At 38.6% G+C, this 26,136-nt stretch overlaps 1 protein-coding gene across 3 annotated transcripts; it reads left to right on the forward strand.

The window, feature by feature from the left end:
• The first annotated feature begins 472 nt into the window (after positions 1 to 472).
• LOC137942471 (uncharacterized) lies at positions 473 to 25,209 on the forward strand. 3 transcript variants are annotated; one of them, XM_068788126.1, is made up of 22 exons: positions 473 to 561; positions 658 to 917; positions 2,227 to 2,270; positions 2,390 to 2,453; positions 3,327 to 3,438; positions 3,523 to 3,590; positions 13,842 to 13,939; positions 14,116 to 14,287; positions 14,531 to 14,750; positions 14,905 to 15,031; positions 15,253 to 15,362; positions 15,869 to 15,961; positions 16,304 to 16,432; positions 16,593 to 16,726; positions 21,300 to 21,373; positions 22,016 to 22,160; positions 22,265 to 22,336; positions 22,861 to 22,900; positions 23,218 to 23,498; positions 23,823 to 24,000; positions 24,081 to 24,292; positions 24,578 to 25,209. In XM_068788126.1, the coding sequence occupies exons 2-22, from the start codon at positions 855 to 857 to the stop codon at positions 24,872 to 24,874; spliced, it is 2,733 nt and encodes a 910-aa protein (XP_068644227.1). In that variant the 5' UTR covers positions 473 to 561; positions 658 to 854; the 3' UTR covers positions 24,875 to 25,209. The 3 variants fall into 3 exon arrangements, with proteins under 3 accessions (XP_068644227.1, XP_068644229.1, XP_068644228.1); XM_068788128.1 differs by lacking the exon at positions 473 to 561 and having other exon boundaries at positions 587 to 917; positions 22,052 to 22,160; XM_068788127.1 differs by lacking the exon at positions 473 to 561 and having other exon boundaries at positions 587 to 917; positions 3,327 to 3,435.
• Positions 25,210 to 26,136: the final 927 nt, after the last annotated feature.

The raw sequence follows: 26,136 nt of genomic DNA on the forward strand, positions 1-26,136 counted from the left end.
CAGAAACCACGACGATGAGAGTTCCATAAACAAGATGATTTCTCCTGAGTTTAGCACTTTGTTTAATTCCGTTTAGCAGATTGTGATCAGGTGGGAATCAAGACCAAATCAGAGGCGAATAAAAGATTAGAAAGGCATGTGAATAGCGGTTAAACCTAACTCCTCCCTCTTAATTTTTAATTAAACCTTGGGCTACTACTATTTTTTTATTTAAATTGTTTCTTGGACTTTATTAAGTTGTTTAATAACGTAACACAAAGAAGATAATGAGTAATCGCTGATAGTGATTGGATTCTCGTGATTCATGCAGTCCCTTCGTTTTTTATTCCGATTAGGGCTACTTATCTGATCAAATTCAACAATGTTGATTATATTGTAGAAACAGTATTTTTATTTATTTTTTTGCTATATTTGAACAATCATTTAACATGTTACATTAGACTTCTTAATGAGATAATAGTAAAATTTAAATGAAAATTATTGGTTATTTGTCAGGACTAGTAGGTGGCTAGATCATATGGATTACCTAATGACACAATTAGAGTTCAGATTAGATTTCAGGTATCTATTGTTGGGATCCCCTTAACTGTCGAATTCGATGATGATTTATAGGATCTTATTTTTTTCTGATTGAAGGGGATTAACCTATTCGAACAGCAAATTCGAGCGGATCTGAGCTTTTTGACTGTTGATCTACGAAGATATTAAGTTTCACGGAGCATACAGGGCCCCTGGGTGCGAGTTTCTCGGGGAGCGATTGTTGGTTCGAGTCACCTTAACGTTGTCGCGCACCGAGCTCAGTCAAGGCGCAACTTCTGTATTCGAGTCGTAGTGAGATTTGCCGGTAATCCGGCATGGCGTCTTCCAAAGGAAAAAAAAAATTGGAAAGTGTCGACGAAGACGAATCTATGGAGGAGGTATGATTTTTCAATTTATCTTGCGTCGATCGCTATCAACGTTTTTATGAAGTACTCATCTACGTACACGAATTTGTAAATTGCTTTATAATTTTGAAACGCGAGGAAATTATTGCCTAGATATGGCGTTCATCGTGCTCCTTTGCATTTAGAGCTTGATTCTAGAAAGCCTCCTATTTATTTGCTTTCGTATCTATTGGCAGTTTATATGTATCTTTGCTTGCTGCTTATCTGTTTTGGCTGGTTTTTATCGATTGCGATCCGTTCTTTATCAACTTCTATGTATGTACTCCAAAATGGTTTTCTAATTCAGTTCGCAATCTATTCGGAGGATATGGAACTTACGATGTCTGGGTGAGCCGGTGAGCGAATTTGGTCAGAGATAACGATGGCGAAATTACAGTTGATTCATGAGTGAATATATCTTCTGGGAGCAAGTGTTTAGTGTAACATGGGTATAATGTCTTTCACAAACTCGTGTTTTACTAAGTGAATGGCATAACTTGCAACATTAGTAAGTGAAGCTGTAACTGCAAGAAATACACCTCAGGAGAAATTTCTTGACAGAATGGAGTACTATAATAAAGACAATGTGAACCTAGTGCTGAAGCTCTTGGAACAACCTTAATGATGGTTCAATTCAAATAGAAAATGGAGTACTAATAACATATCCTTTTTTTATAACAGCGAGAAGAGAAATTTTATTTAGAGAGTACTCCTGAAGGAGACTAGCAATGACACTATTGGCTTCTCGTTAATATTGCTACTAAAATTGCTATGTTGCTGTTATCTTGTATGAATCTATCTTCTGTAGCATTTAACATGTTCATTTGACTCTCAAACTTATCTTTGTAGTTCAAAAGTGGTTATATATAAGTGGCAATTTTCAATAAGATATTATATAACACATTCCAAGTTATTTTTTAAGTGATTTTATTTTTCTTTAAGCTAGTTATAAATCATATTTCACAATTTGAGCCATTCATAGTGAATACAGACATGGTAATGCATATCATTTTGGCATAAGACACCCTATTATGATTAATAATATTACCTTTCTTGATCAACCAAATGCATGGACATAAAGTTGCTTCATTAGTTATTGATGAACTATTTGGTTATAAAAACTTGATGTGGTAACATATGTATAACTCACCTAATGAATGGTCTTGTTATTTATTTCTAATTTAACTATGTGTCAAGTTTTTGTGATTTGCATTTTTTTGTTTTTACTCTTAATGCAATAGGTTCTTTGAATTCTTTCATCTTATTATGTTTTTCTGTTTTTATTTTATTTTAATTGCTACAGCTTGAGCGATTTGATGATTTTACTCTTGCTTCTTCCTGGGAAAGGTATGTTTTGTATTGGTTTTAGATGTAGTTCTTGTCTTTGTAGTTAACTTGAACATGGAGTTGATTTCTATTCTTGGAAATAAAAAATCTGAGCATTCTATACTTTCTTATTTTGCTAGATTCATATCTGACATAGAGGCTATCTGTCGTTTGTGGCTGGCTGATGGGCCGAAGAATCTGGTGGTATGCTTCACATATTAAGATTTTTCCTTTGGTCTGTGTACTTAGTCCATGTCATACAATATATACGATAAGATACTGGATGTTTGATAGAGGCATTTTGCATTCTCATAATCTGCCGGCTAGAACCCTAAAGGCATGTAAAACCAATAGAAAATATCCAGATGACTATAGGAAATTTCTTTGCGATAACTTGAATGTCCCAGTTACAAAACCTTAAATGATACTTAAGCCAAAACAGGTCTTAAAAATATTCCTAATTTTCAATAACTTATGAAGCATGACCATTGTCTAATTGATTATTGTGAAAAATAATCAGAAAAATAAGAAGTTAAAAATCCTAAACATGATGGGTTTTGGACTTGGACTAATTGTTCTTCTTCTTGGACATGGGTCAAAGCTTGGTGTCCGACTCTACTTCTCTTTATGGCTTTATTGTCATATCAAGACTTCCTTTCTTTCCAATTTCCCTTGTTTAGATGTTTGACTTTTCTAATTTTTTTTTATATTGAGAAAATCCCCACATCAGTTGTGAAGCATTCCATGACCTAGTATAAGAACTTGGCTTGTTTTGTATTGGTGAGAGTGGTTAGAGAGAAGTGACAAGGTGACCCACTCTGTGCTTGACCTTTTCTGTTAATCTTCCACTGATTTATTTCCCAGCCTATCTATGTATTTGGAACCATCATGAGGGCCCAATTGTAAGAGGGAGTCTTTGGACATGTTCTACCATTATGTTGGAAATATTCTGCATTGTGTTCTAAACTGTTCCTTGATTTAGAACACGAACTTTGATTAGGTATCTTCACTCTAAGCTTGAGCCTTTGGTTATATGTCTTTTCTCAACTTATTCTTTACGAGTCCTTGTTATTGCAGGGAAAGGGTGCGATGTTGGGTTTTACAAAGAGCTTATATAAAGTAAAAAGTGAAGTAAAATATGGCACAAAAAGCTACTGCATGGAGTATTATTTCAAGATTGATAGTGGTGGTACTTTCAAACTCAATAAACTTTTTTTCATGTGATACTGAGAGAACTTTTTTGTTTCCAAGGTCACTGAGGCTGTCTTTACAGGTAAAACTATAGAGTGGACTGATGATTTACACACATTGCAACTATCTTTTGGAGTGAAGGAGTTTCTGGTTCGTGCTTAGCTTCATATTTGTCTCTCAATGTAAATCTCATTTCTTTTTTTGTCTCGTCTTATTTGTCAATCTATGTTATGAGTGACTTCTGCTTGGATCTTTTATTATTTTTTTTAATATTAGTTTTATGTTTTTAATTTTAACTATTTTTTTTTTATGTAGCAGTAGAAATTATCCCTTGATTGTTAACCATACCTTTGAATGGTTTTCGGTTTAAATCCTTGTGCATATCAAGCAAAACTGAATGTGATCATATGGGCATAATTTATCTTTGAAACTTCCAAATGTACTGCACTTTTTGTCTGGTCGAGGTTTTACACACAATCAAATAAAGAATGGGAAAGAGTGTTCTTTAACTCAATCCAGGAAAACACACCTTAAGTTCTAGGGCGTTTTGAAATATATGATGCATGGAAAGGCTTGAGGAACCTAGGGGGGCCAAGGCTAACTTAAAGACTATGTTGCACTGTAAAACTTTCACATGATTTGTCATTTATTCTGTGATATTATAAAACCTATAATAAAATAGTGTTAAAGAGTAAAAGAAATTATCAGGGTACAAAATATTCAAGGTTGTTATAACTGTCTACTCACCAGATCTTTTTGTTTTTTGAGTCAAGTGGAATTTTATTTCACCAACAAAACAGCAAACAATAACAGCCTAGCTAAGGAGCACTTCCTTTGCAACAAGGGACTGCAAGGAGGCTCCTTGCTTGACAAGATTATCAGCAAAAGCATTCACTGGCCTCAGAATATGAGACCAATTTCAATTAAGAGAAGATACAATATCAACAATATGATTAAAAACATTCCAAAGTCGCCATGGGGGTTTAACAAGGGTTGAGCACCAGCCAATCACAACTTTTGAATCCCTTCAACAATAAGGGAGCCATTGAGATGATCACGGAAAACAATGAGCCTTTTGAGGAGTGCAAACAGCTCAGTTGAGGTGGAGTCAGCAAACCCCAATGGGCCGGAGTAGGTGATGAGAGGAGAACCCTCAGACTCACGGATTAACTCCTCCAAACCTAGCAATACCCGGATTGCCATGCACACTACCATCAAAATTCAACTTCTGGGCGCCCAAATGAGGTGTTTGTCATGCACAACAGTAAGGCTTCTTGTGGATGCAGATATAGTCCATAGCACGCCAATTGAAACGAAGGGGGGAGTCTCTCAAGCTGTTGAGCTCCTTTTGCATATGAAGCTGGGTGGATATGTGACCAATGATGGTGCTGGAGAGTTCCTCTGTATTTCTGAATTTGCAATTGAAGCACCTATTATTGTGCTCCTTCCATATGCCCCAAGGATATGGGTCAAACAGGTCGAAAGAATGATCTTTCCCAACTTTGGAATGTGGGTGCCGAAGATCATCTGACCAGTTCCAAGAAGGTCTTTAGGGAGGCAAAATGGGAGCGTGATTTGGTTAAGCAGGCGACTCCAAACTTCCCACGTATAGGGGCAGTGGAGAAGAAGATGGGGAACTGTTTCATCAGCAATGTTGCAGTGGGGACATAGCACGCAGGGGGTAGTATTACCTCTCTTCCTCAGGTTTTCAACCGTGAGGATCTTGTTTAGAAGGGTGCACCAGATGATGATCAGGACTTTTAGTGGTCCAGAAAGATGCGAGGCAGTAGCCGCATCATGAGATTTAGGATTTTTGGTCCCTCCAATAATGAGGTTGTAAGCTGATGAAACCGAGAACCTGCTGCTGTCATCGAGCCTCTGAACAATTGTCTTGGTTATGCTCACGAATGTTGATTGATTGGAGATCGGTAATGAGGTTGGATACTTGCTGAGTCTCTGTATCATGCGATATTCACCGAAAATTGAAGTTCCTGCAAGCGCTGGTTTCCCAATCTTCAGCCATAGTAACAGATTGATAAGTGCTTATTCTCATCGAGGCTTCATAACTGTAGTCAAGTGGCTCATTTCCATTCCACCAATCCTTCCGAAACCACAGATCTATACAAGATAAAGTAGCACCAAAATTTAGAAAGTAGATAATTTTTAGTAATTTCAGTAAGAAAGAAACATAATGAAATCAAAACTCTTGGGGGGGGGGAGGTACGCCCCTGGGTACAAGTGGACATTTCTCCCTAGATTTCATGGAAAGGAATTCCCAACAGCAATATGCTCTTGGGAGAGTCCCTTTTTAGCTATTAGATAGAAGGGCTATTGGCTGAGTGAGACATATTTCTCTGTTCAATTGATTACACGGCTAATCTCCTTCTATGATTAAGGGGCCTGAAAGCTCTTGAGCAAACAGACAGCCTTACTCCATTAAGGAGGGCCTGGGCTTTGTCTTTCATCAAGTCACACACACCAAGAGGCCCTGAATAGAGTAGAAGAGGAGCACCTGCATGGTCAATCAGTCACACTTCTTCCAAAGCCAGCAGTCCTGAGGTTCCCCATGGAGGAGCTGACAAAGTTTAATTTCAGCCATTCAGGGGTGCTTCCATCACAAGAGTGTGGGGGATGAGTCTTCTTGAAAGTTTATGATGGTCTTCTAGTCTCTCCTTATGGTTATGTTGGGAAGAGGGCATGTTTTGAAGAGGGGATGCCCACAGAATGATAGAGTGGATATATAGTTCAATCATCTGGCCTAAATAGCTGGAGGAGTGCTGAAATGTCTTCTTGTGTCTTTGTACCATCAGCTTTATATTTAATGGGATACACCCAACGACATCCCACAACAACGGCCCTTGCAGGAGGATAAACAAACTCCACGTGCCTCTAAAAACCAAAGCATATATCTCCTTGTCCATAGATCATTTCCACTTTGGTGAAGCTATAACATCCTACACTACTCTAGGTATAGGAGATAGACAATGACAAGGCACATGATCTGTACAAAAGTGACAATGAATCAAAGGATACATGTTTAGGTATGGGATGAGAAGTACATGACCATTTACCTTTTCAGAGACCAAACTGCAAATTTGAATCAGAGTGAACTGGATCAACAAACAAAGAGGAAGACTGTTGGTCTAGAGGAGGGGGTTCACGAACTACGGTGTCATGAATGTGGGGCTCACAATTGGTCAGATTGTCGGCTGTACACTTGTAGTGGTTTGGGGGAACCTGCAATTGGGGCATCCATTAAAGCTATAGGCACACGACTATCTACAAAGGAATCTGCCATTGCCTGAAATTGATTAGAAGACACAAAATATGAAGTATTTTGAAAAAAATCACATTAGCAGAAAATGTATTTCTTGCGCTTAAGAGGATCTTAGCATTTATAACCTTTTTGTGTACGTGAATAACCCAAAAAAATACATTTAACAGTACAAGGGGATAATTTATCAACAAAGTTACCAAACAAATGAACAAAACATGTAGACCCATAGACCTTTATAGGAACCTTTCCATGTAAGACAGATAACGGCATACAATTGATAAAAAAAAACACGAAGTTAAAACTGCATCACCCCAAAAGGATTTGGGAACATTCATTAGGAATAGGAAGGCACGAGCAACTTCAAGCAAGCACCTGTTTTTCCTTTCAGCAACCCCATTTTGTTGAGGGGTATATATGCATGAAGATGATGAGTTATACCACGCATACCACAAAATGAAGTAAATTTGTGATTAAGAAATTTAAGTCCATTATTTGTACGAAAAGTGTGAATATTGGCACCAAACTAATGTTTTGTTTCATAAAAAAATTGCAGGAATACATCAAAGATTTCTAACTTCTTCTTTAGGAGATACACCCATGTAACTCTGCAAAAATCATCTATAAAAGAAACAAATCACTTGAAGCCCCAAAAATAGGGACTTGACAAGGTCCCCAAACATTAGAATGGACTAATTCAAAAACTCAAGAACTATGACTAACACTGGTTGGAAAACTCACTTGACGATGTTTCCCAAGTTGACACGATTTGCATTCAAAGGTAAAAGGGAGTGATCATAGTGACTTTGAGAGAAGCAAATAGACATAACTATCTGATTGAATTTCTCTAACCACGCCCGAGGACTTTGTTTGAGACCATATATGGCCTTCTTGAGCCTACACACCTTATTTATCTTCCCTTGAGCAACATACCCAGGAGGTCGCTACATATACACCTCTTCATGTAGGTCTCTATACAATAAGGCATTCTTTATATCTAGCTAGGATAATGACTATCCTTGATTTACAACCACAAAAATTAAAATTCGTACCATGGACAACCTGATGACAAGGAGAAAGTTTCAAACATGTCAACACCATAAGTTTGTGTATACCCCTTTGCAACCAACCTTGCCTTGTACCTCTATATGGAGCTATTTGCTTTGTATTTGACCGTGTATACCCAACGACATCCAATTACTGTAGCACCAGACGACCAATCACATAGAACCCACGTGCCTCTATCTAGAAGTCTCTTCATTTCAACATCCATGACTTCCTTCCATCGAGGAGATGACAAAGCATCCTGCATAGAAGGAGTAGTGCAAGAGGACAATGACAAAACAAAGTGTTTATAACAATTAAACAAGGAATCAAAAGAAACAAATTGAGACAATGGATCTTTGTACCTTTGCGCATACCTTTCCGAAGAGCAATAGGAAGGTGTAAGTCACTCACCTTAGGATCAACAGGCAAGGAGGATTCAGATGCCAACGTGAGAGGAGGATCTGAGATCTAATATGTAGGTACACATCATCTCTAATATACCAGTAATGGTTTCCCTGAAGTAGCATCAGATGGAGGAATAAGAACATCTTCTACCACAAGAGGAACAATAGTATCTCCACTTGTAAGACATGGGGATTCATTTGTAGAAACTGTAGAAATCGATGAGTAGAATGGGGTATTCTCAAAGAACGTGACATCAGCAAATACAAATGTCTTTCTAGTATATGGACAAAAGCATTTATACCCTTTCGAGTGCGAGAATATCCCAAAAAAATACATTTTACAGAATGAGGAGACAATTTATCTCTACCAAGAACATGTGCAAAACAAACATATCCAAGTACTCGAGGAGACAACGAAAACAATGTGTCTGATGGCATTAATACCTATGAAGGGATTTTTCCTCCTAGAACAGAGGAAGGCATCCTGTTCATGAGGAAACAGGCCGTAAGAATTGCATCGCCCCAATAAGATTTTGGAACATCCATGTGAAACATCATATTGCATGCAACGTCCAACAAATGACGACTCCTACACTCAACCACTCCATTCTGCTGTGGAGTAAACACACATGATGACTGATGTATAATCCCCTTTACTCTAACGTAATAAATCAAACTTCTAATTCATAAATTTCAAACTATTGTCAGTGCAAAGTAAACGAAAAGAAGTATCAAATTGTGTCTTTATTCCATTAAAGAAAAGTTGAAACATATCGAATACTTCAGATTTCTCATGTAGGAGATACACCCAAGTACAATGACTAAAGTAATTAATGAAAGACAAAAAATACTTAACCAAAAGTACTAGATACAAGACAAGGAGCCCAAACATTAGAATGAACGATGTCATATAAGCGACTGCTTTTGAATTGACTGAGAGGAAAATGTGTCCGGTGATGCTTGCCCAGCTGACACGACTCACACTGAAATGAAATATTGGGAGGCAATGCAGGAAAAAGTTGAACCAACTTCTCAGGGGAGGGATGCCCTAACTGAAGATGCTCACTATAAAGGGGCCCAATTAGAGTTAATGCCTGTATTGAGTGTTGTGAGTGGCTCTCCAAATAGTATAATCCATCTCTCTCACATGTGGAACCAATTGTCCTCCTCGTCACGAGATCCTAGAAAACACAATGAAAAGGGTAAAAAGTGATAAAACAATTCATAGACTTTGTGAATTGACTAATGGACAATAGGTTCAAAGGAAATTTCGAAAAAAACAGTATAGACTGGGGTAACAAAAAAGATGACGGAACTAATGTACCCATTCCTTGAACTGAGGATGTGGATCCATCAGCCAAGGTAACATGCTTAATTGTAGTAGACTCCTTTAACTCAGAGAATATGAAGACTTACCTGGCATGTGAGTAGTGGCACCCAAGTCAAAAACCCAGGTAGAGGAAGGACGCACATGTAGAGTTGTCGTACCTGAGCTAACCATAGTAGTTGTAGGAGTGGAAGCAGGAGCCATAGATGCCGAAGTAGAAGCAACAATCAATTATGCCGAACACTGGTCTAGTTGTTGCATCTCATTCGATGCTCCAGGTACAACATGCACTGTGGGCTCAATAGGTGTCTTCGTAGTCTTAGGAGTAAGAGAATTTGCCCAAGTGGACTCGCCAAATTTGGCCCAACACTTGTAAAAAAAGTGATTGGTCTGTCCACAACGAATACACTTTCTATACTGCCTACTATAACCATGGCCTCGGCCTCTACCTTGATTGTCTCTCCCTCTACTTCTTGTACTACTACATCTTAAAGCTTCTGTGGATCCCAGAGTGTTCAAGGCAGACATAGGAACACTTGTAACATCTTTACCACCCCCCCCCGTGAAACAATGTCAGATTCTGCTGCAGGACTCTGCTATATGCAATAGAGAGAGATTGAACATCCTTAGAAGCTAGAAGCTATGCTTAGACAACATCAAATTTTGGTCCTAATCTGTCCAATAATTTTGCAATGTGTACCTGTTCATACTGCTTTCGAGATGCCCTCTCATCTGTAGTAAAGGGAGGAAAATATAACTCTCCTACAGTATTCCAATTAATTCACTGTAATACTCTGTGACAGATCGTTGACCTCGTTTAAGGCTGAACATTTTGGCATAATAATCTGAATAGAATGACACCCAACCATCTGAACTCTCGGTGGGCTTAATGGGAGCCACAATTTTGCTTCAATCAGCTATCTAATTCCCTAACAATCTCAAAGTGTACCACAACTAATGACAAAATGATATGCTCAATCCAAAAAATAACATTGAAGTAAACTATCAACATGCAAAAGTAAAGTGGGCCTCACACACCTCAAATTGGGCACAACTGAATTAATCATATCTAAGCAATATCACTTATAACCTCCAAATCAACCACAAAAACCAGTAATTAGGGCTGATGCAGGCTTAGAATCATGATGATGCAGACACAAAGAAGGTGACACAGGTATAGTTTCAGCATAACATTAGTAAAGAACCCTCTAGGGACAGCATAAACACAGTAAAACTACTTAATTAGCAATAGGAGCCATCAACAAGACGCTTGTAGCAGAAAAAAGAAGGGAAAAACCGTATTTTTACCCAATCAGTAGATGAATTTCTTGAAGAAACCTCTTGTAGGAACCAAGAACTTGTAAAGGAGTAGAAACCTTGTTGAAGAGTGTCTAAGATTGCAATCTAATGCTTTGATACCATGTAAAATTGTAACATTGGAGTTGGAGAAGGAGAAATTTAGAGGAAAGAAAGAGGGGGAAGCAGCAGGAGGCTGCGTTGAGTTGAGGGCTCAGAATTTGAGGCCTCCTCTTTTAATTCCTTCACTTAAGTGATAATGATACAAAATGACAACATTGCTCCTCTTTACAATATCCCTCATAACTCTCTAAATTCAACTCATAATTAAATGAAAATTGAAACATAGACTTATAATATGTTCCAACCCTTGTGAGAAACTTACACTAATAGAAAATGACCAAACTACCCCTATATGTGAATTCTAACAACATCAACTTCTGAACTTCGTGAAAGTTCCTCGGAAGCATATAGAGATATAAATTTTCTGTAAATTGCCTCCCAAAATGATCTATTGAAAGAGCAGTGAAGTAGTACAGAATGGATTGGCTCTTCCACTTCCCCAAAAAGATTGCATAAGCTGTTTACAATTTGCTGGTCCCTTTTCGTCATATCATTACATGTGAGGTGTCTTATTGTCGGCTGCTGTCTAGAGAAAGTAGATCACTTTTTGAGGTCTATTAAATTTGGGGTCCAGGTCCATGTCAAAATGTCTGGCCAAAGTTAACATGCCTTTTCCCAAGTAATAAACGCATGATTTTTCTAATCTTGGATTGGGATGGACATGGGTTGGGTTCTGGGACGGTTTTTGAAAACCTGTCATTGTGAAAACCCATGAAGGGGTTGAAAATCCAATCCTGTCCCCGCCCAATCCTTGCATCCCTAATCATCCCCACTTTGGCCTATAACCCATTTCATCTTTTATGCAACTTAAAATTTTATAGAAAAAATTAAAATATATCAATTTGTATAACAGATAAAAATTATGTCATAAAGTTTTTAAAAAACCTACAATAAATCAAAATATATCAACTAATAAAAATATAATAGTGAAAAAAATTATCCTTTTCTCATTCAACTCTTATATCATTTATAATAATATGAGGATAACTATATACGTAGACCTCACGGGTCGGGTTCGGGGTGGGGATGGGAAAACCTGCTCTGCCATAAAATTGCATAGGGTTTTCCCCCTCTCGCCAACCCTGTTTCCATTGGGTGTGAGGGAAATCCTATTCCCTCTAAAAGCAGGTCGGGTTGGGTTCCTTATTTAACACAAAAACTTAATTCTGGATCCACATGGGACTATTCTTGATACTCCCCCTATATGTGGGGGTCTCTTAATGGCTCCTGTATATGGAAAATTTTGGGTTGAGGCCTACATATGAGTACCCGATTTAATACTTTATTAAAAAATTGAGTCTATCTCTATCCTAAAATGACTAGCCAAAGTTAAGAGGCTTCTTCCCAAGTTATAAGTACAACGTTTTTTCTAATCTCGGTACCATGTGAGACTATTCTTGACAAAGATCCAACAATTTCCAAGCAACAGTAGTGTCATAAGACAACAGATAGTCTAGAGACCCTTGTTTAGTGCCTGGAAGCTTGCTAAACCTGGGCATGGGCCAGTCTTTTTCCTGGCAGTGACAAGTGAATCCACGCACACATTAGGCTGTTAGACAAATGAAATCACATAAGGCTGTTAGATCAAGGAAATGATAAAAGTACATATCTGAGACAATATAAATCTGTTCGTGATTTTGGGCCCTCTGTGTAGTTATGTAACAAGCATTTACATATATCTCTGGCTTCTCTACTAGACTCTGGTCAAGGTCAAATGTCCAAATCTTGGACTTTTCTTGTTGGACATGGGCTAATTTTATAGCATTTTGTCCTTTTGGGACTTTAAAGTCTATGTGAAATCCAGACTTTGTAATCTGGAACTTGCACAAGTATAACTATAGTCCATGGATATTTTGAGGCCAGAAAAAAAGTCACACCAGAAGGACTTTGGCTGAAGTTAGCATTATTGTGCTGCTGTCCAGTACACTGTCCAGTACACATGCTTCGTGATCACTGAATCAATAATCTAGTAGTCTTTGATCCCATATGTGTGGTAAGTTAGGGTTTTGAACCCGCAATGGTTGTAACGGGAGGTCCCCTTAGTTTGTAGTTTTTTCTCTGTTAATACATTATCACTTTTATCAAAAAAAATAAAAAAAATTAGGTTTTTGAAAGCTTTGACAGTGTGTATAGGCTGATGTGCTCTGATTTGGACTTTGACGGTGTGTATAGGCCAATGTGTATCTGATGGCGGTAAGGCAAACTATGCTCCTATTGATCTTGGTCTAAGTGTCTATCATACTCTAGGTGGCCAAAACTGACCTGCACAAGGAAGTCAATATCTATTTCATAACTTGTTTAAGAAATACATGTGCCTTATTGGGGCCACTTCTCTGAAACATGATTCAAAACCATCTGAAGCTTAATGTGATGTGACATGGAAAGGCTTTGTATTTCTTGTATGGAATTGTACTTTTGAGCTTGTTGGATAGCTTACAAGCTTCACTATCAAGCATAGTGCCAAGCGTCTGAACTGATTCATCAACTTCCTGATGCATAAGAGTCATGTTAAAGAATAATCCAAAGTAGATGTCAGAAAGATGGATGTTCACTGTATGTTAAGAACATTTAGGTTCCTCTTTCTCTCTCTCTCAAATGGGTTGTTTCAAATGGAAAGAGAAATTCTAAGACTTTTATGGAACTTTTTCAATACATAATGGCTTATAATCATTCACCACAGTTGAGTTCATTGCCTCTCCGAATTTACTGTTTATACATTGTCATTTGATTTGTTTTTATGCTCTTACAAGCAGCTGGTATTTATCTACTTTAAACTTTTTTTCTTTTTTTAAAAGGTTGGAATCAAACTTTTTCTTTTCCCCTAAACTATGTGTTGGTGAAATTGAGGTTTTCACTACAGTCTACAGATTGCTTAAAGCTGATGTCCTTGATATAAAAATTCCATGACATTTGGTTTGCACAACCACCAGGTTATTTCACCTCTAAGTGCTAGCGGAGTGATCCTTGATGCACCTGAGGCTAGCAAGCTTTTAAGCTCTGTTGCGATCGCGTTATCTAACTGTGGTAGGTAAGTGCTGAGACACGATATCTTCAATGGAAGAAAGACAATAGGAAGTTAGCACTCTATGGAAGTTTATACATTTGTACATTTGTTTCAGTTTGATGTTAGTTTTTTTTTTTTTTTTATAGCATTTTTTAGGGCTCAGTATATCTGGTGAAAAAATTTCTTCAATATTTTTACAGTGTCTGGCCAGCATTTGTTCCAGTGCATGATCCTTCTCGGAAAGCTTACATTGGGATCCAAAACTTGGGGACAGTTTTTACTAGAAGGTTTGAAGCAGATCTTATTGGTAGCCAGGTTCCTGTAAAGCTCATGCATTTGGAGGGGCTGTATGAGCTATTTGTATCTAAATTTGTGAGTATTTAGAACTATTTGGATTGCCTTTTTATATGCCTTAGTGACCTATTATTTGCTTACTGTCAATTTGAGTGTACACTTTCATTTCTTTTCCTATTTTGTCAGTGTCTTACCAATCCTAGGTTTCTTTTGAGAGTTGCATTACATCTTAATTACGAGAATTTTTTATTAACATCTCTTCTTCATACATACCTTTTTTTCATTGAAATTCTAACATTATTTCCACTTGATTGTTTTAAGTCTTATTCAACAGCAGACTACCCCACAACCATTGCAAAAGTTCAGTTTACAATGAAGTTGACATATAGAACCCCTCCCCATGAAGAAGATGAGGATAGTGCACAAACAAGGGAATCTGTGGAGTCTGAAGAAAATTTAGAAGGAAAGACTCGTGGCAGAATCCAGTGGGATGATGATTGTCCTTGGACAGAGTGGTATTCTGCAGAAAACCCTCTAAAAGGTTCAACTATCTGTGAACAATATCAGCATTGGGCTATTCTCTATGCTCTGACAACAATAATGTTACTCTATGGATAGGATTTTGGAATAGGCTATGACTCTCTCTCTTTCTCTTTCTCTTCAGATTTTTAATTAATCTTACTTGTTTTTTGTAGGCTTTGAGTTGATTACCATATGGCTGAGCACGAAAGTTGAGAGCTCGCTGGAAATGGCAGAGTTAGAAAATGCTTCATTATATGCAGCTGATAAGTGTTTTCTCCAGCCTATCTTGTCGCCTTACATGTAAGTTTTTTTTTTTTTTTTTTTTTCAAACTATGAATTTTCTTTACTTAAGGACTCTCAAAGTTTAAAACCTAACAAAAATCAGATATGTCTGATTTGTGAGATAAGAATTTGTTAGGAGTTTTGTGTTAAAAAATTGGCATGCAGCTGTTGGTTATAGACTTCATTGTAAAACTTTCTACATTTTTCTTTTGCACATCTCGGACTGCTAAATTACTCAGTATTGGGGATTCTGGAGGAAACACAATTGGGTTTGCTTCGCAGTTGCGCCTTTTAGTGGATGCTTTGGGAGTCTCCTACAGGGCTCAATTTATGGAAGATTTTGTGTCAGGTATGATATCTATCAGACATCTTACTCTCAATATTATTATTACGGATGGCAATGGCACCGGTTTTGCCAAATCCATGCTTTCCCTGCATCATATGACTACCACTGTCCCATGACTATAAGCCCTCCTTGGTGCCTTCCTGCTTTGAGGTACAACTAAGTGGGTGTTTCTGTGAGAGGAGACTTCTCCTTACTGCGTGGCATTTGTATGTTGTTGTAGTTTCTGTTTTACTTGTCCATTTTTATTTTCTAATCCAATGTAGCTAATAGAGTGTAATAGTGAAAACAAATGTATTTTTTTAGTTTTGGAAGTAGGAGTAGACAGGTGAGAAAAGCCCCATTCATACCCTTACGATGGTTTTATCTTCAAACCTCTTCTGTCCTGTTAAGGGTAGCTTGAGCAGATTGCTTGTTGATGCACCCCATTGTGGTCCCTCCTTCAGGTGATATGTTTGTAATTTAAGTTCTTGATTCTTGACACGTAATTTAATTTTTTTGATTCTTGACAGTTGAAAATCCAAGTGCCGATAATTTCAAGTCGTCAGCTGCTGTACCTCCTCCATCTGTTCTGGACCGTGTGCTCAAAGATCTTTTCCCTGAAGGTACTTTTTCTTTTGTATTTTAAGTATATAATTTTGTGTTAAAAAATTTGAGGCGATAGTCCGTATATGTTTCTTGGAAACTACTTCATATTAGAGATTATACTCTCAAAGCGACAAGAAGTCATGAAGAGGAAATTCCCTTTGTCTGGTTTTCTTCCTATTTTCAGTACTTGCTGTTCTTAGCCACATTTTTTCCCTCTAAATACAAATCTCAGGTGAAAAGATTATTTGTCATTGTCTAACATATCTTGTCTTCAACCATCTTTTAATTTCTGTTTAGTGGACTGTTAAGACTCCTTTTTCTGATGTACATTTAGTAACCAAATATTACCCTCTTTACAGGGGTGCAAGATGTGGACTATGCAAAAGGTGAACATAAGAATTCTCGTGCTATAAAAGGCGCACCTCTAGAGTCGCTCTTTGCACAATTTTGCCTGCATTCTCTTTGGTTTGGCAGTTGTAACATACGTGGTAGGCACAATGGCGACCTTCCAGTATACCATCTATGATCACTTTCATTTATTTCTATAGCTTACATGTCAGTTCCTTTAGGTTCATAACTGTATCAAACTGTGTTTTCATAAGAGAGGGTTTGGAGCTTCTTGCTTACTTTTTTTTGTTTGGTAATCAGCAATAGCACTCCTATGGATAGAATTTGTGCGAGAAGTACGTTGGTGTTGGGAGGAATCACAACCTTTGCCAAAAATGGTGTCAAGTGGCAGTATTGACCTGTCCACTTGTCTAATACACCAAAAACTGCAGATGGTAATCTTTAAGTTAATTCTTTTACTCGTTCAGTTTCTCATATCATTTGATTATATTTATGCATAAACAGAGTAGACTCATTACGGGTGGGCAATGATCGGGTTCGGGCTGGGTTTCTGGAAAACTATAACCTGCCCTATGTACCTGAATTTAAAACTCATCTCACTAACAACCTATAATGGGGTTGAAAACCCAACCGTGTTCCCCTATTGCCCAACCCCTTCCTTGCCTCTTGCCAACATTCTCTATGCCCATGGACCTTTTCATATTTAGCATAACTTTATAAGAAAATTGTAAAAAAGTGAAAAATGTATTAAACAGAGTAATAAAATCATAAAAATACTAAATATGAATTGGTGCAACAATTTAATTTTTGTTTACCCAAATAGCCCAAATACCCAGATTGCCACTCTTGACTCTGAGGGGGAATCTAGAAGCCTCTCTTCCTCGGAAGTTACCCAGAGATATGCCCTCCAGGGGCAAATGCAGTCTTTTGCTCATAGTGACTTGTGCATTGGAAGCAACGTGCAAGATTTAAGTGGCTCGTTGATGTGGATGCCAATACTAAATTCTTCCATGCAGTCGTCTCTGCATGGAGAAGAGCTGACCGCATCACCATGCTCAGCGTCAATGGCGAGATTACCTCAAATTAATCCCTTATTTCAGACTCACTGGTGAATTTTTTTGCAGATTTATATTCTGATTGCTAGCTAGTCTACCTTTCTTCGAAAGAGTTCATTTCCAGGCTATTCCTTCGGCTGCAGCTAATCTCATCGAGCTCCCTTTCTCCAGTAAAGAAATTGAAAAAGCAACTTTGGGCATTTCTTTGGATCGCGCTCTGGGCCCCGATGGTTTTAACAGGGAATTCTATCGCCGATGCTGGCCCTTCATCAGAGACGACATTGCCTGCATGGTCCACTCGTTCTATCAGCATTACATCAGATTTAGGAGCATCGGAGCTTAGTTTATTGCTCTCATCCCTAAAAAAGAAGGGGCAAAACTTCCATCTGACTGCCGGCCGATCAGTCTCACCACCAGTGCCTACAAGGTGCTTGCATGCCTCCTTGCCAATCGCCTCAGGGCGGTTCTCCCTATTGCCATTCATGAGGGCCAGAGTGCTTTTATCCAGGGAAGGAATATATTAGATTCGGCCATGGCAATTTACAAGTTCATCCACCATTTTAAGGCTTTAAAGCTCCCCAGATTCATCCTAAAGCTTGATTTGTAGAAAGCATTTGACAGAGTTAATTGGAAGCTTCTGGACACTCTCCTAAGGAAGATGGGATTCGGGGAAAAATGGCGCTTCTGGATTCAAAGTTGCATCTCCTCTGCAAGTTATTCCGTTCTTCTCAATGGAACGGCTTGCTGGTATTTTAAGGGATCTAGGGGAATCAGACAGGGAGACCCCCTTTCCCCTTTACTCTTCATTGTGGTAGCGGAATATCTTTCGTCTTTGATCTATTCGGCCAAGAACTTGGGTCGGCTCCTCCCCACGACGGACTGTGCAGTCTTTGATGTGTCGATCCTTCAGTTTGTAGACGATACCATTTGTTTTGGGGTTGGTACTATGGATCAGATCCAAAAATTACGTACTGTTTTGAGACTTGGTTTCTGGTCAGAACATTAACTAGAAGAAAACCACCCTCCTAGGCTATCATATCGACTCATTTGTGCTTCAGGGTATGGCTGACTATTTGGGGTGCTTAGTGGGAAATTTGCCAGTTACATATCTTGGACTCCCACTCTTTGACTCTCGGCCTTCGGCGACGCTTTGGTCCCCCCTTATTGAGAAATTTGAAAAGAGACTAGTTACTTGGAGGGGCAAGCTTTTATCTATTGCAGGGTGACTCACTCTCTTCAAGTCTTGTTTAGTAGGTCTGACAAACTATTTATTATCCTTCATGCACTGTTCGGCCTCCGTTTGCTACAAGATTGACGTCATCTACCGGCGTTTTCTCTGGAGAGGATCAGAGGACACCTTCAGATATCATTTGGTGAGTTAGAAGGATATTTGCATGCCCCACAATCGGGGTGGTTCAGAGATGCAACTTCCTTTCACACAGGCAATGGAAGGACCCTCCTCTTTTGGTCGGATGAATGGTGCGGCCCCCGCCCTCTCTCTGAGGATTTCTTAGGGCTCTCTAGAGTGGCGAGAGACCTCTCTTTCTCAAGTGGCCGATTCTTGGAGAGATCGCTCATGGAGTCTCACGTTTCGCCAAAGATTAAATGGTGAGTAAATTTCGGCTTTTTGCTCTCTCCTCTCCAGACTCAACAGCATTACTATTCGTGAGTCTGCAGTTGATAAACTGACAAGGAAGCCCAACATTAATGGCCGATTCACAGTTGCATCCACCTACTCTCATATCAGATAATAAGATTACAACATGCACGAGCACAAGGCTAACCTGGCATGGGAGCTCCTAGCGCCTAGTAAAATAAAATTCTTCATGTGGACGGCCATCAGGGAATAGATCCTCACCTCTGACAACCTCCATAAAAGAGGCTACAACCTCCATAAAAGAGGCTACACAGCTTTCGATCGTACTTGTCCCCTTTGTGGTGTGTGCGACGAGACAATCTAGCATGTTCTCTTACATTGTGATTTTTCTTGGCAAGTCTGGATGAAGATATTTCAGAAGATTGGACTCCAAATGAGGCTACATTAGGACCTTTTTGCCACCTATGAGATGGTTATGGGGATCCGCCTTCTTAGGTTGGACAAGATAATTTCTCTTGGCATGCCTAGCACATGTCCCATGGGGCCTATGGCTTGAGCGAAATAAGCGGAGATTCAACTCCAAGGCTAGCACCCTGAATAATACAGCTTCTCAGGTAGTGGGCCTTATCTCGAGTTGGTTACATACTAGGAAGGAGTTTGCCTCTCTATCGGGTGTTTCCCTTCGGGAAAAATTGGGGTTTGATCGCGCATATGGCGGGCCCCTACAGGAATCCGGTTATGGCCACTTGGGATCCCCCCTCCCCCTTGTTATTGCATCAAACTCAATTTTGATGGCAGTGCTTTAGGTTGTCTTCGGCCGGATGGAGCTGGTGGTGTTTTCAGAGACAGCAGTGGAGACCCTATTCTGTCTATGCTGGGCCGGTGGGTATTGTTGATTCAAATACTGCTGAAGTGAGTGCTCTTCTATTCGGCCTCCAAATCTTCAAAGAGCGCCTCCATGGCAAGCTGCTTATCGAAAGAGACTCAAAGACTGTCATCAGTTGGTGTTCAAAAGATCGCCCCCCCCCCCCCCCTGGCGCCACTGGCCAATCACTGATTGTATTGCTGACATTGTGTCATCAATTCATTGTAATTGGAACTTCATTCCTAGATCAGCCAATTCTTTGGCTGATAAATTGGAAAAATTCGGAACCTCCCAGCAATCTCTCATTGTTTGTGAAAGCTTCCCTCCTTGTAATTTGCTCGTTTGATTTCTCTCTTTATAAAATTCAGCATCATTTAAAAATAAAATTAAGATCTCTGTCTTTCTCTCTCTCTTTTAAGATATAGATGCCTTTTTAAAAAAACAATAAAGGATAATTCATAATAATTTCCCGTGGGACAGGTTTCCTCGATCCCGACCCTGCCTCAAACCCACACTGGGTTTCCATCCTCACCCCATCCTTGTCATGCAGAGTGAGGGGCCAATCTCATCCGCACCTAAATTGGGCAGGTCAAGTCAGGTTCCTTGGCCAGTGTCTACCTATAGGACTTAACCATAGGAGTGAAAATAAGTTAGATTACCATTCAAGAAAAGAAAAAGAAAAAGTTAGATTAGAAGCACATTGAATTTCAATAAAACTGAAAACTGCTCATAAAATCACACAGTTAACCTAAAAAATTAGCAAATTAATGGCACCATATTATTGTGAACCACCAAGTGCTTGCAATGATCATAATTGATACATTTGTTGTGTTTGTGTACATTTAGAAGTTAAAGAAAAATTTCACGATTGTGTTTGTTCAATCTATTTTCTGAGATTTTTTGTGGGAATTTCTTTTCTTTATGCAGAATAGGCAGCTATAGATACGGTTTGAACTTGTTATAAAAGTTAAAAACCAAAAAAAGCTTTCTAGGTCACCTGGAAAGTGGGGAACTGACAATTTGCACTGGAAGCCTCATGATGACCTTTTGTCATTTCACAAAAAAAAAAAAAAAAAAAAAAAAAGTTTCGCCTTTTTGTAATGTGATATGTTTTGATATTGATACAACATAAATTAATACTGAAACTTTTGATGGACTTCATATTTAAACTGCTTGGCAAATTTGTTCTGGAGTGCAAAGTGAACCCACTTTGTTTTCTTTGAGTATCTGAAATGTTTTCAAGCTCCTGCTTTAGTAAGATTTTTCTTGATAATTGTATCATGTTCCCTTCCAGGGGGTTGTCTTCTTTTACTCCTTTATAAATGTCATTTGTTTCAGAAAACAAGTATTTTCTTAAAAACATCATCCGAGCAGCACTTTTGCTGTTATTTGGTGATAACTTTAAAGAGTATACCAATAGTATGGCAGTCGCACCTGAAACCTTGTTAATAATTTTTTGTTTTTCTTACAATTTTCTGTTTCCTGTTCAGCTTGCGATTTGCATAGCAAAGAAGCGCAATTCAAACAAGGATCTCTGTGAGGAATATGATGATCAGCATGGCAGGTGAATCTGCAAGTGAGGGTACCTTTGGCTTCATCTTTCCAATATTGTGGTTTTCTGTCTTTCTCAATGTATAAGTGTCTCTTAGGAGGTATATTTCTGGGGCTATTTCTTGTTATCTGTTTCTTCTGTGAGCTTCAAAAAATTTTGTGCATGTCGTGGGTGGCATTTGTCCTGTCATCTTATGATCAGCTAGAATTATCTGCTAACTGTGTTATAGTCACCATCATAAGAAGATAAAACAAAATAACATCAGAACAACCAGAGTGTTGCAAATTTCAGCTGATTTTCTCTTTCTCTCTCCTCTGCACCCTCTCCCCCACCAATGTGTGAAAAAGTTATGCAAGACTACTGTTTCAGGTCTTTCAGTGATATGAGAGTTTCCATGTCCTGATAAAGTTCTAATGGCAAGCAAGCTTTTACACTGAGGAGATTCAACTTATTTAAGTTTCTACTTTTCACATTGTTTCTACTCTCTCTGAAAAATCATGCTGTTTTCTTCTTCTACTTAGCATATCTACGAGCAGTGAATATTGTGTATATTTTTACATGCTTATTTATTGCAGCTGTGTATATTCATTTTATGTTCAGCAAAAGTTTGTAAAAGTGTTATGCTATACTAAGGTACTACTGAATTTTCTATAGCTCGATGACCAATTATTCTCATGACCTGGAAACTAGTGATGGAGACCTTAAAATGTCAAAGCAAAAAGGAAGAGGGTCTGCTGGTTTTGCAGGTTCCATGATGCTACTGAACTCTTGTCAGAGGATGCATGCTCCTTACACCCAGGTTTGATATTGACAGCTCTCCAGTGATTATTTGTTGATTACAAGGAATGTGGATTGAGCCTTCGCTAAACCAATTTTATTTTTGTCTACAAAAATAATTTTCAGGATGCACCACTCATGACAGAAGATATGCATGAAGAGAGGCTTCACGCTCTTGAAGCTTTTGGAAATGCATTTGTAAGTTTGCTTTCTTTTCTCATATTGATGTTCAAATTTATATTTAGGGATCAAGATATAATGAAAGATTATAGTGGCGAATATGGCTGATATGTATCCTTTTTTTATATTTGTCTATTGTTCTGATGGCAGACCCCAGGGCTGGACTATTACAGTTTTATCTTATGAGTTGTTGAATCTTTTGTGGAAGTTTGAAAGACTGTCAAAAGCTGTCAGGACTTTCTTTACAAACTGTTCTAGTGTTTAATATTTGCTCATACTTGAAGCATTTCATGTTGCTCTAAAGGATAAGAGTGGACCAACGCTACTGGAGGGTTCACTGATCCATCAACTTTCCTTTTGAACTGATTTATATCCTATTTGCAATTGAAGATCTTTTGGTCCCGATGATATTCATGTTGCAATGTTAACCATGGAGCTAAATAATTGAGTGGGCTTTTCTGATGAAATTGAGTTTTTCGTTCTTGCTTTCTTTTTTAGACAAAAAATGAAAAAATAAATTTTCTTTTCTTTTCTTTCTGCAGAGCTTTTCTGCTCAATTGGAGAAAGATGTGCTCTCTTCAGGTAACATATTTCTTTGACCCATTACTCTTCACTTAATTTAATTTGCTTTCATAGAAATCCTTACTTTTCTTCCATTCTAAAAATTCTTGACTCGTTTTGTCTGTTGACTGCTTTTGTCTCATTAAAGATACTCTCGCAGAAGTGACTATTGGATGCAATATTTAAGTTGATTAATAAGAATGTTAGACATCAAATAAATATGTATGGATTTGCGAAAGCATGGAGAAGAGCCTGTTGACATGTGTTCACAGAATATGGTGATAAAACTTAAAAGTCATGTTTAATATTTTGTTTTTTTCTGCTTATGTGTGGACCAGATATGTCAGCATTCAAAGCTGCTAATCCAGATGCAGTCTTTGAAGATTTTATTAGATGGCATTCACCGGGTGATTGGGAAGAAGATAATGTAAATGTAATGAGTAAATCAAGAGATGATACAACAGATAAATTAGAGCACAGTGACTGGCCTCCTCATGGGAAACTTTCTAAACGTATGCTGGAAGGTGGGAATTCATGGCGGCAAATTTGGAACAGTTCTCCCGCTTTGTCAGTTTCAGAGCAAAAACCTCTTCTTGACCCAAATCAAGAAGGAGAAAAGGTTGTCTTTACTATGCTTTCATATCTTGGATGCTCTACTTATCTGTGTTTGGCTGTTCTATGATGTGGTTCACAGTTTTGAAGTTGGTAAATCCTAAACTTGAAGTATAGATGGACTATCATTTTTTCTGTGTCCATCTTATTAAAGGAACGTCCTAACATTGTCAGGCTAGAAAGCAATCTATGGGTGATTCAATCATGTTGTACGTTTTAAGTGTAATAGTTTGTTGAGGTCGGGCTGCAGTTATCTCTGTCAGACCAACACAAATTCAAAAAAAAGTTGGAAGACTTTCACGTTTTGAACTAATAACGACACCCTCTGCAGATCCTTCATTATCTGGAAACACTCAGACCTGATCAGCTTCTTGGTCAAATGGTTTCCACTGCATTCAGAGCATCACTTGACACCCTAAGCCAGACTTCATTCGGTGGTTTGAAACAAATGGATACAAAAATTGGACAATTGTATGTAACTATTAGTTCTGCTCTGAAGCCTTTGCAAGGTACGTCCTCGTTTTTGGCTATGAGTGCAAAACATTGTTGCTAGTTAGCTATTTTAACCATTCTTTTTCCTGTCCCACAGCCAGTAACTTGCCTGATAAGGTTGAACTCATTGATGATCTAAACCGTCTCTGCCTTGTATTTGAACACATTGAAAAGCTACTGACCTTTGCGGCTTCAATTCATCGAAACTTATTACATGCACCCCGGCTCTCTGAAGCAATCTTCTCCCAATTCTTCAGTTTTTATCTTCCGAGGATGGGAAAGGGTATAGTTGATGCAGAAAATGCGAAGGTATGTTCCTTAGCCTGTCGTTGACAAGAAGAAAATTATGCTAGTACTGTTTCTCTATGTCATATTTCTGTGGAAATGACCAGAGCAGGTGATGAAAAGTTCGTGATAGATAGAAAAATTTACTTACTGTGACATTCTTTGTGCCTGCACAAAGAGCTGTTCTTACTGGGATGTTGGTATAAGCCATAGTTCTGATGACAAAAGTTTGGCCTTAGCCTCTGCATGCCCGAGGTACAATCTCCTTTGTAGTGCTCGTCTGCTTATCATCTTTATGAATTCATGTAGGACTTCATTGTCAAAGAGCAAGTTCGAACATCAGAGAGACAGGTCATAATGGATTTGTTTCCAACACCTACTAGCAACCAGTCATGGAGGAAGGTCCTGAGCATGGGTAACCTTCTCAATGGTCATGAACCCATTCTGAGGGAGATCATCTTGTCGGCCTATGACAGAATGAGTGGCAATCACTATGAGTCCAGCAGCCCATGGGGCTCAAATGAAGAAATTGAGACGCACAGAATGTACATTTGTGGGACTTCAAACGATCTGCAGGTTGCACTGTCTGTCACTTCATGCGACTAAGTAGCAACTGTAACATCCTGTATCCTTATTTAATTGAGATGATTATTCTTAAATTGTATGGATTCAATCTGCTTGTCCTGTACCATATTTTAGTCGAATACTACTCTTGGTGTTTCTGTAGCATCTTCACAAATTGATCATTCAGGCATTTCCATGACTTGATCGAACTTGTTGTTTTGTGGGTCTGGCTTTCCGAGATTCATCCTTCCTGTCCCTTTAACGTAACTACAAAGTACTTTGTCTTGTCACAAACTACACGTCTTTCTTGGTCTCTTGTTAGGGATGCTTATTGTCGGTGACAAGACTGAAACAGATAAACAATAATTGCAATCCAGAGGAACTAGTTAAGAGGCAAAAGGGTTTACTTTAGCCAGATTGAAATTCATCTTCATGTGCATTTTTCCTTTTATTCCTGTGTAACCCAAAAGTTTCAAATGTTACATGTTCAAGCAGATGAAGAGCAGGTTTTTTGCCCTATCTAGATCTCAATCTGTTCGAGTGCCCTGGGCCACAACAGACGCCGTTTCCGTCCGGAATTCCACTGGTAACAAACCCATGTTGGAGGTGACTTCTACGCCATAACCAAAGCATCCGAAGCTTGGGTATCCATCTCTGTCGGGTGGCCAAAGTCACCATTGCAATCATGAAGCTTCATGTCTCCGACCCAATCTTCCCCCATATCCATGGTCTGCTACTTATTGCAGACAACGTTCCAACCACATAAACCAACTTAAACACTGGGAAAAAAATTAACCCAATAAATCATCAAATCCAAATAAAATCTTGCATTAGGTGTACTGTGTTCATTGTCACGGATATCTGAATGGGTCCACCCGTACCCACCTCACGAAAGTCACAGAAAAGCCTCCTTTCATCTGCTGCTTTACCTCCTTTTGAGATCATAAAGCAAATATTTAACCAGGTCATTAACTTTCTGGCGCACAATTGATCCAGATATGAAAGAAAACTCTTTTTCTTTTTGTTCTTTTCTTACTAATCTTATTCTATCCGGTGCAGCCGAAGACCATTGAATTCCCACTGAAACACTCCCTGGAGAAATAGACTCTACAGAAAGGAAAGGTGGGTGGCAGGTGTAAATAAATAAATGAAGCCTTATAGGATTCCCATCCAATATAAATGCCCTCAGCAGGGATCATGTACCACTCAGGTTCCATAAATTACTGTCAACATAATAGGGGTTTTTCTCCACTTCACATGGGTCACTTCACCTCTTCCATAAATAAATGAAAAAGCATCACACC

This window comes from Aristolochia californica, unplaced genomic scaffold, assembly GCF_029961685.1.
Source record: "Aristolochia californica isolate CCGP_79_NKW_82.1479 unplaced genomic scaffold, dmAriCali1.0.hap1 SCAF_10, whole genome shotgun sequence".
Lineage (NCBI taxonomy): Eukaryota > Viridiplantae > Streptophyta > Magnoliopsida > Piperales > Aristolochiaceae > Aristolochia > Aristolochia californica.

Excerpts from the sequence above, each read along its gene's own strand:
- LOC137942471 (XM_068788126.1), top strand. The coding sequence starts at position 855 with ATGGCGTCTTCCAAAGGAAAAAAAAAATTGGAAAGTGTCGACGAAGAC. Across the intron at positions 14,288-14,530 it reads AGCTATTTGTATCTAAATTT|TCTTATTCAACAGCAGACTA; the intron begins GTGAGTATTTAG and ends GATTGTTTTAAG. Across the intron at positions 16,433-16,592 it reads TGGCAGTTGTAACATACGTG|CAATAGCACTCCTATGGATA; the intron begins GTAGGCACAATG and ends TTTGGTAATCAG.